Below are 14,566 nucleotides of genomic sequence, written 5' to 3'. Positions count from 1 at the left end.
AATATGATATTATAAACACCAGCACATATCAGTCTCTGGTGTTTATAGCTTCGGAGCAAAGAAAACACATCATTCATAACAGAAACAGCTCGCAATAGCCACAGGAACGTTGCTGCAAGACAGGCATATGTAACGACGACTTAGCGCTCTTAAACGCGTGTGTCATTAAATACAGTCCTCCTGACAACAGGCCAGTGAAAAATCTAACAATCTACAGCAAAACCATCAATTATTATGGGCGTTATAACATACGTGTGCAGCTGGACGAAACATACACGTCGAACCCCCCCAGACGATTTAAATCCCTGACGAAACATACACGACGAACCACGGCAACGGGTTAAGAAAACGTGGAAATTTTGATAACACAATCTTTATATGTTATAGGCACTCCTGGTATACACATCAGGTATCTTCACCAATGCCGGGAACTACAAGGGTTTTGGTGACAGCAAGTTTGTCCCAAATCTACCAGCTGCCAAGTTTGAAGTGGTCATCAAATGCAGTGAGGCGTATCACAGGGAACCCAAAGTTATGCAGTCTCTGTGGGACCGTTGCAAGGATGCCATCTATTTGCTGAAGGAGGGCGTGAAGTGTCTTGGATTCCATGACAAGGTGTGACCCAGGTCGAGAGGCCAGTGTCTTCCTGCTCCTCTGCATAAGGCCATCATCGTCTGTCACCTCTTCGTTCCACACCATCTGTGTATTATGAGTTCTCCAGTTGAAAACAGCATCATGAAATAACCTAAGTGTCAGGCACTCACTCAGACTGTTCAGTCCCACTACCCGCTTTGTAGACTTCTTTGGGTGTGTTAAGCCATAAGCATTTGTGTTACTTATTATTACACTCAAAGCTAGCTAAGATAGCAGACTCTAGCACAACACCATTCAATGTTAGGAGTACTTGAACATTTCATTACATTTTTAAAATACTAAAACTTGTGAAAAATGCATTTTTAAGAATACTGGTGAGGGGGGGACCAAACTTGATCTTTGTAGGATAATTGCTTGTAGTTTTTGATGCTTAATTACATAATTGAAAACTCACTGTCACATGTTCATGTCTAGAGATGTAGTCAGTTTCCTGTTTACTTTATGTTATGGTTGTCCTGTTCTGATTGTGGAGCTTCATGACACAGGGTACAACAACATACTTCTCTAGTAACTGCACCCTGGAGGATGCCAACCTGGTGACACAGTTCCTGAAACACCAGAGCATGGAGGCCTACAATAGTCGGGTGTTCAAGACTGTGGAGGATGGAGTTCCCACATATGAGGTACACGTTCTGCAGTAGGAACACACTGAGTGCCACTTCATCACAGGGCAAGACAGCTTGTTTACTGGCAGTGTAGTCGTAGTGAGGGCCAGCAGCCATGTTTTCCTTGGGTAATCAGAATGCTGTGGTATTATGCCAACTAGATTACTGTGCAGATTTCTCCTGTTTCTAAAATGTGGCAATGCCTGACACGTGCTATAAGCTGGCTGTTCATTACAGGAAGTAAGAAAAAGACACGCGAAGGAGAACTCAGTGGATACAGTATTCTTGTCCTTAGGTTATGGCTGTAGTGTAATGTATGACTTCGGTTTTGGAATACACTGCTTAGGATGGCAACCCACTCATTAGTTTCATCCATTCATGGCTTTACCTCCAACCCACTGCCAATTGCCAGCTCTATAGAAGAGTTTGCAAAACCTCCCTGGAGATGGCAACTGCAGCATTTGCTGAGACATTGACAGAGCTTCAACATCCTTGGTATATCATGAAAGCCAAAGTCGTACATGATACAGTTCACATTTCTACTGTGTGTGATTGTATGTGCTATAGTAATATCTTGAGGTTGGTGTCAGGAAGATATAAATCTTATTGTGGGTAGTAGTAATCAGTAGACTTTTGAAGAGAAATTGTAAATATTAATGAAGTGTGTGTATTTTAGTTTATAACTGTTTTTGTATAGGCATGTCACATGACACTTTATAAAATTAAATTTCAGTTTAAGAATTTGCAAATATATATCACATGAAAACAAAATGTGCTTTGCAGATACGACTCGCGTCAGTTGAGACAGGGAGTGACCCAGATGTTACGCAGAAGGATGTTGACTGCATGAGTTGCAGATTCCGAATCACACGAGGGGACTGTTCCAGACTTCTGGCGCTTGTTGTGCAAGATTTGGCTAAAGCGAAGGTAAAAGGCAGTGCAACACTGGCAAGATTTGGAAATGAATTGGCTCTTGATGTAGTCTGTAGTGTGAAATAGAAATAACAGCAGAGCTAGTAGTTTCTACTGAAAGCCAAGGATGACATTGATCTGAAAACGGAGATAAAAAATATTGGTACCCTGAACACTCCCTTCCTGTAGCTAAAGATATAGGTATCTGTGCCATGCCTAATAGTGTAAAGAAGATTTGAGAATATAATTCCATGCATTCTTAACCAGGGAATCACTTCCACGTGAGTGTCATCTTGGTGCTCCAACCATTTTATCCTAAGGAAATTAGGAGAAGTAAGTGAATAATTGTTTGTCTCAGTGGGCTGTCTTTTTACAAATTGGTGTTAATATACATTTTAACTTCCCAAGTCTCATGTACTTGATTACGAGAACTTGTTGACTTGGACCGTAAATGAAATAAAGCTATGTTTAAATTATGGTAAGGAGGATAATGTAGAAGCAAAGGCAGAGGAACTAACTTGATGTCTCATCACCAGAATCTAGAACAAAACCATAACATAAAGACAGCTAACAGATCCCTTGAAAATCTGGCAAAGCCCAAACATCTGGGAACAAACAGTAACAAAGCAGTGCTGGATACCAGGTTGCATTTACAAAGAAAGTAAGAGCAGTCTCAAGTCAGAAATTCATGCTGGCATTTAATTCAGACTCTTCTGTTTATCTGTTGCTACATGAAAACATGTAGAATAAAATATACAGAACTCTAATTTTACCACGCATGCCATACCTCATGCTGTTACTGGCTTCACATTGTGTGGTGGTATGAGTTCATTCCCAGATCAGTTCATTTGGGATTTGTGATGGATAAAGCGGGACTGAGGCAGGCTTTGATTCCCCCTGCCAGTTCTCATTACATGAATTGCTCCACACTCATTATTCCTCCTATCATTGACACAATATAGCCACAATAATGATCATTTACAGAGCTGAGCCCTTCTTGAGAAGCCACCAATTGTGCGGCTACTCAAGAACTTTCCAACATTTTATGGAACCCGAAGGTTCATTACCATGTTCATGAGAGCCCTACACTGGTCCGTATCCTGAGCCAGGTCAGTCCATCCCATCCCATGCTGTTTCTCTAAGATCCATTTTAATATTGTCCACCCAGCTACATCTTTGTTTTCTAACATGCCCTGGTCCTCTCATCCTCTGTAACTTTATCATTCTAATTATACTTGGAGAAGAGAATACAAGTTATGAAGTGCCTCATTATGCAGTTTCCTCCAATCTCCTGTCACTTCATCTCTCTTCGGTCCAAATATTCTCTTCAGCACTACTCTCAGATACCCTCAAGTTTCACACCCATACAGAATCATTGATAAAATTATAGTTTTGTATATTCTAATTTTAATGTTTTTAGACAGCAGACAAGAAGACAGATTGTTCTGGACTAAATGGTAGCAAGCATTACCAGAGTTAATCTCCTCTTTAATTTCCTCCTGAATCAGGTTTCGATTTGTAAAAAAAAAACTCTGGTTTCAGTCCACAAGTAGACTGTACCGACCAAGCAACCGCCTCTTGTCGGTGAAGTTAGTGCCAACTTTAGCAGATAGAGGGTGTCGCATGGTCAGCGCAACGAATCACCACGGCCATTAAATCTCGCTTTTTCAAGATAGATTTGATCTGTTATCATTGTTCCCAAATTGTAGTAGTACAAATTGCTGTGTAGTTACGAGTTGTGCTGCTAGGTGGTGTTAGCTGGGGGTTTCCCGCGACTGTTATTGAGCTGGCGTCAGTCTGAGTTAAGTGGTTTGTCTATGGTGCTCTGTTGTGTGCGTTCCTGTTTCAGCCCTTTGGCGATTAGTGAGATGGCCGACCAGAAGGAACAAAGAGTGTGAGTGAAATTGATGAAGATCGTCGAAAGACCATTGACCAACTTTCTGAGGAAACAAACATCTCATGGAGCACGGTCCAGCGAATTTTAACCGAGGGTTTGCACATGAGATGGGTGTCTGCAAAATTTGTTCCTCGCTTGCTCGGAGATGACCAAAGAGAAAACCGCGTGAATGTTTGCCGCAACTTGAAGAGTGAAGTGCAGTTTTCCCTAACAGAAAGCAAAATTTCACGCACACTCTTTGTTCCTTCTGGTCGGCCATCTCACTAATTGCCAAAGGGTTGAAACAGGAACGCACACAACAGAGCACCACAGACAAACCACTTAACTCAGACTGACGCCAGCTCACTAATAGTCGCGGGAGACCCCCAGCTAACAACACCTAGCAGCACAACTCGTAACTACAAAGCATGCGCGCGCAACAGGTCGTTTCCGGTTATTTTTGGGTCCCCCTTCGTATCTGCATGCTCTATTTCATGTGGCTGAACGCATTGTTTAGATGGTATTACAGCCCACATATATTTTATATGGTTTGCAATTTTATTTTACAATCTTCACAGAACTATTGAAGAAAAGACTGGTATTTGAGGATGCCATCTGTTGCAGGATCATGCTATGAATGACTTGGAGAGGAAGATGCTGGAGCATTACATTCAGAGCTTCACACGTGGCACACTGAGTGACCACAAAGATGGCTCCCGTTTCTGGATCAAGAACAAGGGCCCTGTGGTTGAGACGTGAGTTCATATCCTCAGCAAGAACTGACAGTGAAGCAACTCATGTAGCAAATAGAGAGACGTGTAGCAGCCATGTTGTTCTGTTGGTTGCTGTTGTCTTGTGCCTCCAGGTGTGATCTGTAATAACCTGTCTCACCTCTGCCACCTGGGCAAGGGTGCAGAATCCGTTTTAGAGGTGTAGGTACCCACAGGGTAAAGTCTGTTAAGTGCAGTGACAGAATGGTCATTAGAGAGATGGGTGACAGGAAACCTATAGCTTAGTATGGGCTCCAAACCACAAGAACGTGAGCTCTGGTATTTTTCAGATTCCTGAAGTTTTGTCTTTTGGTAGAGTTGGANCCCCCCCCCCCCCAACCACCACACATTATGCTGTGTTGTAAATAAGAATGACCCTTTTATAAGTTTCAGGCTGTTATAATCTGTACCTGGACATTTTAAGTGCCATTAATGTCAGCCTGCATGGTAAATGTGGCACTGCAGACGCTGGCATTATATGAATCATCATTCCGCAACCTGTAACCAGTCACTGTACAGATTGAAGTAAGTGAGTGTAGGTGGGAAAATTATGGAATATATATATAAATGTATGATAGCTAACATTTGTGTGTTGAAAATTGCCAACACTGAATTTGTTAGATGTAATTATCAGTTGTAGCAGAAAGCCCTTGGTTCAGTTAGGAGGGAAGTATCATATAATATTCTTGTAGAGTCTGGGTTACCCATGAAACTACGACTAGTTAGCCGGATTAAAATGTGTTTAGATGTAGCATATAGTAAAGTCCATTTAGGTAAACATTTGATTTTTTTTTCTGTTCAAAGTGGTCTAAAGCAAGGAGATGCACTATCTCCACTACTTTTTAAATTTGCTTCAGAATATGCCATTAGGAAGGTCCAGTAAAACCAGATTTAAATGAAATTAAATGGGACACATCAGCTTCTGGTCTTGGCTGGTAATATAAATGTATCAGATGATAACATAAACACCATAAATAAAAATACAGAAGCTCTAGTGATAACTAGGAAGGAGGTTGGTAAACGCAAAGAAAGCTGAGTAGATGTTGATGTCTTGTCAACAGAATGTTGGGAAAATCATAACATAAAGGCAGATAATAGATCCTTTTGAAAATGTGGCAAAGTTCAAATACTGGGGAAAGGTGGTATCAAATCAAAATTTTATTCACGAGGATTAAATTCTGGTAATGCCTGCTGCCATTTAGTTCAGAAGCTTTTATCTTCTCATATGCTGCCTCAGTGTGTAAAAATTAAAATAATCATAACTGTAATTTTGGCTGGCATTTTTCTTGGGCATACATACAGCAGGGTGATCTCATAAGACTCCATTTATTTTTGCAGAATATGGAAAATAGGCTAAAAGGGGATATTAGAAAATAGGACAGGTTGGTGTGGACTGGATTGATTGCTCGTAGGATAGGGACCTGTGGTGGACTTTTGTGAACACGGTAAAGAACCTGCAGGTTCCATAAAATTTTGGGTAATTCATGAGTAGCTGAGCAGCTGGTGATTTCTGGAGTTAGTTCATTTGTCAATAGATTATTGTGTTGGGCACTGGTTGAGAATCTTACACATCATAACCAACCTATATCATATATATGATGGATGATATGAAACTTTCAAGCTCAGATTGAAATTGAACACACGCAAATTTACTGGAAACTGTTTTTATTCTTGTTTCTTGAAAGGAGAGGAATCAAGTTATGGAAGTTGTTGTGTGATGTTAACAGCAACTAGACGTGTACTTGCCAAGCACTGAACTGAACATTCAGCTCTTAGGGCTTAGTACGCAGTAAAATTGTAGTTGATATGTCTGTAGATACATTGGCTTCATTGAGACATACCGAGACCCAGCAGGCATGCGTGGTGAGTTTGAGGGTTTTGTGGCCGTGGTGAACAAGGAGATGTCTGCGAAGTTTGCTAAGTTGGTAGATCAGGCTGAGGCATTACTACCAGAGCTCCCTTGGCCCAGAGGCTTTGAGATAGACAAGTTCCTACTCCCGGACTTCACCTCGCTTGATGTCCTGACGTACGCTGGTAGTGACATTCCTGCAGGGATCAACATCCCAAACTGTGAGTCTGCAGAAACCTGACATACATCACACATGTCCTGCATGCTGTGACTGAATGCATGTTTATAAAATGAGGTGCATGAGTAATTTGGGCATATCATGCTGTAAGTGTTGCGAACACATGGAATTAAACTTAGTTAATTATTAAGACACCTTTATTTCTTCCCCTTGGCCCTACAGCTCAGGGTGAAGTTTGGCTTCTTGAACAGTCTGCCTCCATTCTTCTCTATAATCCATCCATTCAAGGCTGATTATCTGGTTTGTGAACAATTTAGTTTTTATGATGTGAGGCTGTTAGCCTTGTGCCCAACCCCAAACCTGGAGGACCAGGATATCCCTCTTCATCTGGCTCCTACCCCTTGACCTATCTGGCATGGGTGACCCTACCAGTAGCTAAACTCCCGCCGGCAAATCTCTCAGGGTCTCAGGAGCACTCAAACCCCACCACCACTATAAGGCGGAGACAGCATCGGTGGGGATTATGATCACACCCCATTTTGATATTCTCTAGGTTTCTCACCCTAGTTTAAGTTGTTCTCTCCGAAGTAATGTTGTGATTGTGGGATGTTACCAACATTTCCTTGTAGATGCAAGTTGATAAATAGTTAAGAAGGAAAGGTCACCCCATGAGGTCCCATGAAATCTAAAATTTCATTTGAAGGGGAATGCTTGAGAGGAAGCCCATGGTGTCATGTTAGGTCTGCACTTCCACAAATTACAGTCGTGAAACAGAATAGAGGTCAGTTTCTCACGATGTAAAGTTGACAGCTATTTTGACCATAGTGACAGACAATTGAGATCAGTTATATGTTTTGACACAAAAAGAAATACTGTTTATGGGATATCACATTCCAGGAGACCATGGTCTACATATTTCCCATAGTTCACAAACAACTGGATAGGTGATATGGAAGGAATTAGGGTACAGAGACCATTCCCAACAAGAGTTGTAGCTGCTTCAGAACAGCTTTTTGTTGTTGCACAGAGTTTCAGGTATTGACATACTCTTTGTGCAGAGGTGCAGGCGTGGACGTAGAGAGTGACAGGCACAGGTTAAGCTCCATGCTTACAAGAAAATAATCTGCTGCCATGGAGTACTTTATTAAGATTACGGCTGTTTTTTAAGACCCATTCCAGTTTTGTTGCTTGTTTAGTTGGGTCACATGCTTGATCATTTTGCACTCTTACTTATTTACCAATTAATACCTTCTGTACAGATGATGAAATTCGTCAAAATGAGGGCTTCAAAAATGTGTCACTGGGGAATGTGATCCCAGCCCAGTACAAGCAGAGTGTGATGTCCTTCCTTTCAGAGGAGGATAAGGACTTGCTGACAAAATACAGGGTGCAGGCATTAGAATTGCAAGTTGGCCTGCATGAATTGCTGGGCCACGGCAGTGGGAAGCTATTGCGCAAACACAAGGATGGACATTTCAACTTTGATCCAGCGAAGCTCACCAACCCCTTGGATGGCGAACCAGTGAGTGATCTGGTTCAGTTATGTCTGACATATGTAAAATTAGGTACAGATTGCATGAGAATGTTGTTGGTAGTGGAGAGATGACAGTAAAGGAGGAATGTTGATCCCAGATGAAGCATATCAATGGTAGACAGCTTCATTATTTGTGTGTATCTTTATAGATCAAATTGTGGTATGAAGATGGTGACAGTTATGACTCCAAGTTCACAACAATAAGCTCATCATATGAGGAGTGTCGAGCTGAATGTGTGGGACTCTTCCTCAGCTTGAACAAGGATGTCTTGAGGTGGGGAATGCTGTTGTATATTACCTTGGTCATTTTCTCAGAATCTTCGTTTTTGAAACTCAGGTCCCAGGTGTATCCATTCATATGGGTGTATGCTGTCCTTAATCTGGCACAGTTTTCTAGTGGTACTTTTACCTTTACATTATGTTTCATGTCTTTGTTTCTCATATGTGACTTTATAACATTCTGGCTGTACTGCCTGCCCAAGCTTCTGCACCATATACAGAAACAGGCTTACAGTTCTATATGTAATGTCGTATAAGTCATGATGAACTATTGCTCTGCACATATTCTGTTCCAGCATTTTTGGGCTTGAGGGGCAAGAGGCTGAGGATGTCACATATGTGAACTGGCTGGCCCTGCTGTACCAGGCAGTTGGCAAAGCCTTGGAGATGTACCAGCCTTCCACCAAGGTTTGGCTTCANGTCCCCCCCCCCCCGCCTTGTCAGTCACTTAGGAACTGGGGACTTCAGTCTGTGCAGTGACTGGGCTGGATGACTGGGGAGTAGGTTTAGTTTCAATCAGGGGCAGAGAGATTTCTCTTCTCTGCATCCCCCAGATGGCTCTGAAACCCACCTGTCTTCCTGTCCTGGGGATACAGCAGCCACAGTATGAAGCTAATCACTCGGTTCCATCAAGTACTGAGGTTAATAATGTGTCAGTATATATCTCACCTCCAGCACGTCTTTGTGATGTGATGCTTTGCTGACCACAGGGACACCTTCACTTTTACCTTAATCAGTTGCTTCATGGTGTTCAGAGAAACAGTTATTGTTTATTCTGGAATCAAACAAACCCCATAAATACACTCTGTTAACAAAATGCTGACCTACTGACGTAAGCCTGCCCATAAAGTAAAGTAAAGCTATCCATGTAACAGGCCGTGGAGGTCCATAGGATTGTGAGATGTTGAGGTTCCCACATTTTCTAGTCAGTCGGCTCATAGTTGGTGACAAGGTTGTCAGCCTTACGTGCTGGTCGCCCTTTACCCCCAAGAATATTCCTGGTACTCATTTCTGTTAGAGGCTGAGTTGACCCCAGGGCCATAGTGTGCCTGGAAGAATTAGGTCAATTGAAAAAAATCCAATGACCTCATCAGGACTTGAACCTGCGACCTTCCGGCTTGTAGCGTAGTGCCTCAACCAATTACACTACCATGCGCCCCCTAAGCCTGCCCATATCCTATCATTTTTATATGCTTTTGTGCGCCAAAGTGTGGACACATTGTGCTGTAGTAGAGTGTTGGAGTTTTAACACTTATTTACAGTACTGTTTAACACTGCTGTTTGGTTGTGGCAGGCACATGCGCAAGCAAGGTATGTCATCCTGCGTGTACTTTTAGACGCAGGAGGTGACTTTGTGACTGTCACTGAAACTGTGGAGGGAAAGGACCTGCTGTTGAAGGTGGACAGAAACAAGATTGCTTCTGTAGGCAGGAGCGCCATCAGTGACTTCCTACTTAAATTACAGGTGACATTAATGATTCTTATTGAAGTAGCTTTCCAATTTATTGTGTATTTAATGGTGTTGAATTATCCTGCCAAGTGGCTGATATCTAGTGAGAAGTCATATTGTGTGTAAAATATTTTTTTCGGTGTCACAATATTTGTGTAAGTCAAGGATAACTATACAGTTTACAGCATGTATTGGCCACTATTTTTGGCCATCATCAGGTAGTACTTACAGTCACCCTCAACTCTCACCACTATTTCCCCTCCATTGGCTCATAAGATTAAATATGATGTACAGGTTACAAATTAACCTTATTTTGTGTCTGGATTGTGGGTTGATGTGCTGTGTGTGTTGATAAAGGTATATAAGTCGACCGGAGATGTTGCAGCTGCACAGACTATGTATGACAAGTACTCGGAGGTGCCTGATGATGGTCCACACCCATGGGGCAAGTGGAGAGACATTGTGATGGCACACAAACAGCCACGCAAGATGTTCGTGCAAGGCAACACTATTCTCAGTGAAGGTGTGGAAGGTTTTCTTTGTACTTGTGGGCTCCATCTTGCTCCAGAAAGATTAGTCTTAATTGAACGATTCCATTACACGAGATTGTATGCACTGACTTAAATGCCTCTTTGATGTTAGTTGAACTGAAGTCTAGTGGCTTCCAGAGTCAGATTTTTCTCTTACATAAATGCAAGGATTTATGACTTATTTTTGTATACATGTCTGGGATTGAGGTAGCAGTCTATGGAAGGATGAATTTGATTTCTGTAGGTCAGTGAATGACAGCATGCCTGTCTGTCACCAGACTAAACTGGAATGGAGGTAAATGAGTGTGAATGCTGTAAGGATAGGTGAAATGCTCAGTAGCACTTAATGTTTGTGGGGGTCTAGTGACCTGGAGTCTGTGGTTTGAGAGCAGTAATGTCCCATTGCTGATTCTAAAACACAGATTTCTTTTTCCTCCCCTGATGAAAGTAAAATATTGTATGATGAATGTCAGTTCAGAGCTCCCCTCATAGATGTTGCTGCCTTTGAATTGGGAAGAGGCATTAGCTGTAACAGTAGTGTGTTCGCTTCTTGCTTGTGTGACTGGAACTTAGCAAGACGAGAAGCTAAAGTGAGAAACAGCAGAACTTGCTTGTATCCATGGACCCACTGATCTGCCACAAATTTTACAGCTTAGATGTATTCTGTCCCAGAAATTGATAGACAGATTTTGATGAAATTTGGTATCAGATATCAACACTAAAAGTTGTTGGGAAATTGTATATGTGTCATAAACTATATATCCCATTAAGGCATACAGCGTTTACGTATTTGGAAGTTTTTGGTGTAGTGTTCATTGAAATAAGAGGTAAACATCGGGTGACTCTGTGAACTATGATAGGGTATAGCAACTGAGAGGTATATAACAGGCATGTGCAAGAATGACTTTCAGTTCAAGGCAAAAATTGGGAAATTTTTTCAGTCAAGATGAGAACATGAATTTTCTCCTGTAGACCAATTTTTTTCACTCTTATAATTTGTCCATAAAGTTTTGAGACTGAGTCTGTAAACAATACAAAATTCAACTTATTAACTAATGGTTCTTGTCCCCTTCAAAGTAGTCCCCTCCACAGTCAATACACCATCGCCAGTGTTTTGGCAAGTCCCGGAAGCAGCTGGTGAATGCCTTTTTAGGAATGGCTGTGAGCTCTGTTGTCTCAGTCGCTTGAATAGCTTCTATATTCTTATGTCACCATCCTTTTAGCGTTTTTTCGGTCATGGAAAGAGAAGAAAATCGCATGAAGAGAGGTCAGGGGAGTACGGGGAATGTTGAAGCACAGTAACACTGTGTTTAGCGAGAAATATGTTGACACTTAGAGCTGTGTGTGGTCTCACATTGTCATGCAAGAAAGTCCAGATGTCCATAAGTCAGGATGATTATGTTGAAGTGCCTTGGTCATACGCCTGAGTATGGAGATGTAAAATTCTTGGTTGACAGTTTGCCCTTGCAGAACAAATTCATGATGAACAATATCCCTGGAGATTATCGTCTTTGTTTTTGATGGCTGCCACCTCACGTTCTTTGACGCTGGAGAACCCGTTGACCGTCATTCGGTGCTTTGCCTCTTCGTATGAGGGTCTACTTGAAACACCATGATTCATCCTCGGCATTTTTACTGTTGACGAACATGGAATTGTTCTGTGCCTCATGTAATAAATCAGCACAAACTGAAGCTCGCCCCCTCCTTTTGTTCCTGAGTGAGTGTGTGTGTGTGTGTGTGTGCGTGCGCGTGCGTGAGACTAGCCTGGCATTGACTTTTCATTTACCCAAGAATTTGGTGGCAGGTCGATGATATTCAGGGCATCAGCTAACATCCGCGCTTTAATGGTCTTCCTGTACCATGTCTCTAATGTATACCATATTGTCTTCATTCAGGGAACTTGAAGATTGGCCTGATCTTGTGCCATCCTCCAACAACACCCTGCCTGACAAAAATCGGGAGACACTTATGCATGAGATAAAGCTTCATCGCTGTAGACATCACACAGAAGCTGCAATGTCTGTCGCTGTCTTGCCCAGCTTCACACAAAATTTGATGTTAACTCCCTGTTCAAACTGAACTTTCATTCTTCTTACAGCACAAATCCACAACTGACAATTAACATGGGTTTTCTGTTGCACCCTGCCACCTAGCGGAGGTCGAGCGAACTAATGTCAGTGACACAGGCGAGCCGTAAAATGTCCTGTATTTAGAACACCTTTTCCTAGAATTGACACCATTTACCCAAGCCAAGATATTAAATCAGTCTCAGAACTTGTCCACACTGCAATAAAGTGTACGCTGTAGTTGACTGAATAGAAGGTGACTGTGAGTGCAAGATGGCCCTGCAGTATGCTAAATGTCTGAAGAGAGAAATTAATTTCTCACTGCAAACAAACAAATGAAAAAATAAATAAATGTTACAAAACATGTTATACATGACATTTATTGAGTAAGTTTCCTTCTGACCACTGTCATTCTTGGCCATATTTGTACAGATTTCCATTAACATATTCCTTGTGCTGCTGTGAAGGTATCATCTTCCACATGCCACCTGTCATAGATTTATTATCGTTCAATGTTGCAGGGAGTGAGGTCAGTCTCAAGATGTATGATGCCACACACGAGGGGCTCATTCAGTCCTGGATAGACCGTTTCCAGTCATCTGACATCTATGTTATCCTAGAGGAGTTGTGGGAGAAGGATCAGAAATACTTCTGAACATGAAAGAGTTGTGCCAGAACAGCAAGTTATAACATTCATAAAATTCAATAAATGTATACTAAATTTTACAACTGCCGGTAGTGTTAAAAGTAAATATAATACCAGTGACATTGTCATGATGCTTGTGGGTTGAATATATAACAGATTTGCATAATGCCTCTGTAAGTACAGGCATCAGACATTGTCACAATTCCAGTTCATGGCGTACATGGACATTTGTGATAAGCTCAAAGATAACCTGCTTGCCATGTCCTGATGAATGTTTATGTGACAAAAGGATCTTCTCTCATTGCAACATAATGTTCTGGATGAACTGTTGCTCAAAAATTTCCATTGCTGTCTTCCTGTTCCACATTTCAAATCTAAAACCTCATTTTCTTCCTTATTCTTGGTCTTTCCAATGGTCTCTTCTTTTCTTATCCAATTCTGGTACTGCATCATGAATTCTGTGACTCATTCCTCAATTTTTGTATACTTTCTGTATTCCTGAAGCTGTGTTCCACCTGCAGAGTGAGGACTAGTGCACAAGAGAAAGATGATTGTCACTGAGGGACCGAGCCATTCACAGAACTAGTCCAGCTCTTCTGGTCTTATTATCTCACCTTCCTTCCTCATCTCCTTTTCCTTGGATCTGGAGTGGCATCTGAGGCACATGATGCCTGTTTACCAGCCCTGGTCCTCCCAGTCCCCCTTTATCCTGGTCTGTAGCCTCACTCTCTCTTCAAAACGGGACTCTGTGGAAGATGCACTTCAGAGTTCTGTTTCACGTGTTTGCTCTTGTTGGTGGTTTGTAACATTCTGAATCATGTTTTGGCTTGTGGTGTCTGGAGTCACAGCAGTCAGAAAGTGCTCGTATGGATGAAACTGGTAAATACTGTGTTCTATCACGGTGGGTGCACAGCAAGAAAGTCAAGTAATTCTTGTGGTTTGTATGTCAGGGTAAGCTTTCTCTGTACTGTAAAATTAACCCTTTGACGTGGTCATTTAAATTCCGCGGCCGCGGCTCCTGCGGTAATATATTCAGCCGGCCATTTAAATTTTGCTCGAAAATTATTTATTCATCATTGTTCTTAAATTCTATGAGATAGGAACATGAAACTTTCACTAAAATGATCTTAAATGGTGGTTTTATAACCTTACCTTATAATATGGGCGCCCTGTATCTCGGCCATGGAAGCAGGTTGTTTAGTATTTCAGCAGTGAAT

At 41.8% G+C, this 14,566-nt stretch overlaps 1 protein-coding gene across 2 annotated transcripts in view; it reads left to right on the top strand.

Annotated features, from left to right (window-relative positions):
• The window catches only part of LOC111863064 (dipeptidyl peptidase 3), a 25,950-nt gene extending 12,521 nt beyond the window's left edge, over nt 1-13,429 (top strand). For both annotated transcript variants that reach the window (XM_023849030.2, XM_023849029.1), the window contains 11 exons: nt 388-615; nt 1,140-1,277; nt 2,043-2,186; nt 4,672-4,802; nt 6,634-6,887; nt 8,104-8,366; nt 8,528-8,652; nt 8,954-9,077; nt 9,952-10,122; nt 10,465-10,630; nt 13,225-13,429. In XM_023849030.2, the coding sequence (XP_023704798.1) occupies nt 388-615; nt 1,140-1,277; nt 2,043-2,186; nt 4,672-4,802; nt 6,634-6,887; nt 8,104-8,366; nt 8,528-8,652; nt 8,954-9,077; nt 9,952-10,122; nt 10,465-10,630; nt 13,225-13,358 (1,878 nt within the window). In that variant the 3' untranslated portion in view covers nt 13,359-13,429. The remainder of the gene's footprint in view (nt 1-387; nt 616-1,139; nt 1,278-2,042; nt 2,187-4,671; nt 4,803-6,633; nt 6,888-8,103; nt 8,367-8,527; nt 8,653-8,953; nt 9,078-9,951; nt 10,123-10,464; nt 10,631-13,224) is intronic.
• Nucleotides 13,430-14,566: the final 1,137 nt, after the last annotated feature.

Source organism: Cryptotermes secundus, unplaced genomic scaffold (genome assembly GCF_002891405.2).
Source record: "Cryptotermes secundus unplaced genomic scaffold, Csec_1.0 scaffold1777, whole genome shotgun sequence".
Classification (NCBI taxonomy): Eukaryota; Metazoa; Arthropoda; class Insecta; order Blattodea; family Kalotermitidae; genus Cryptotermes; species Cryptotermes secundus.
This window is presented reverse-complemented; position numbering and strand designations above follow the sequence as displayed.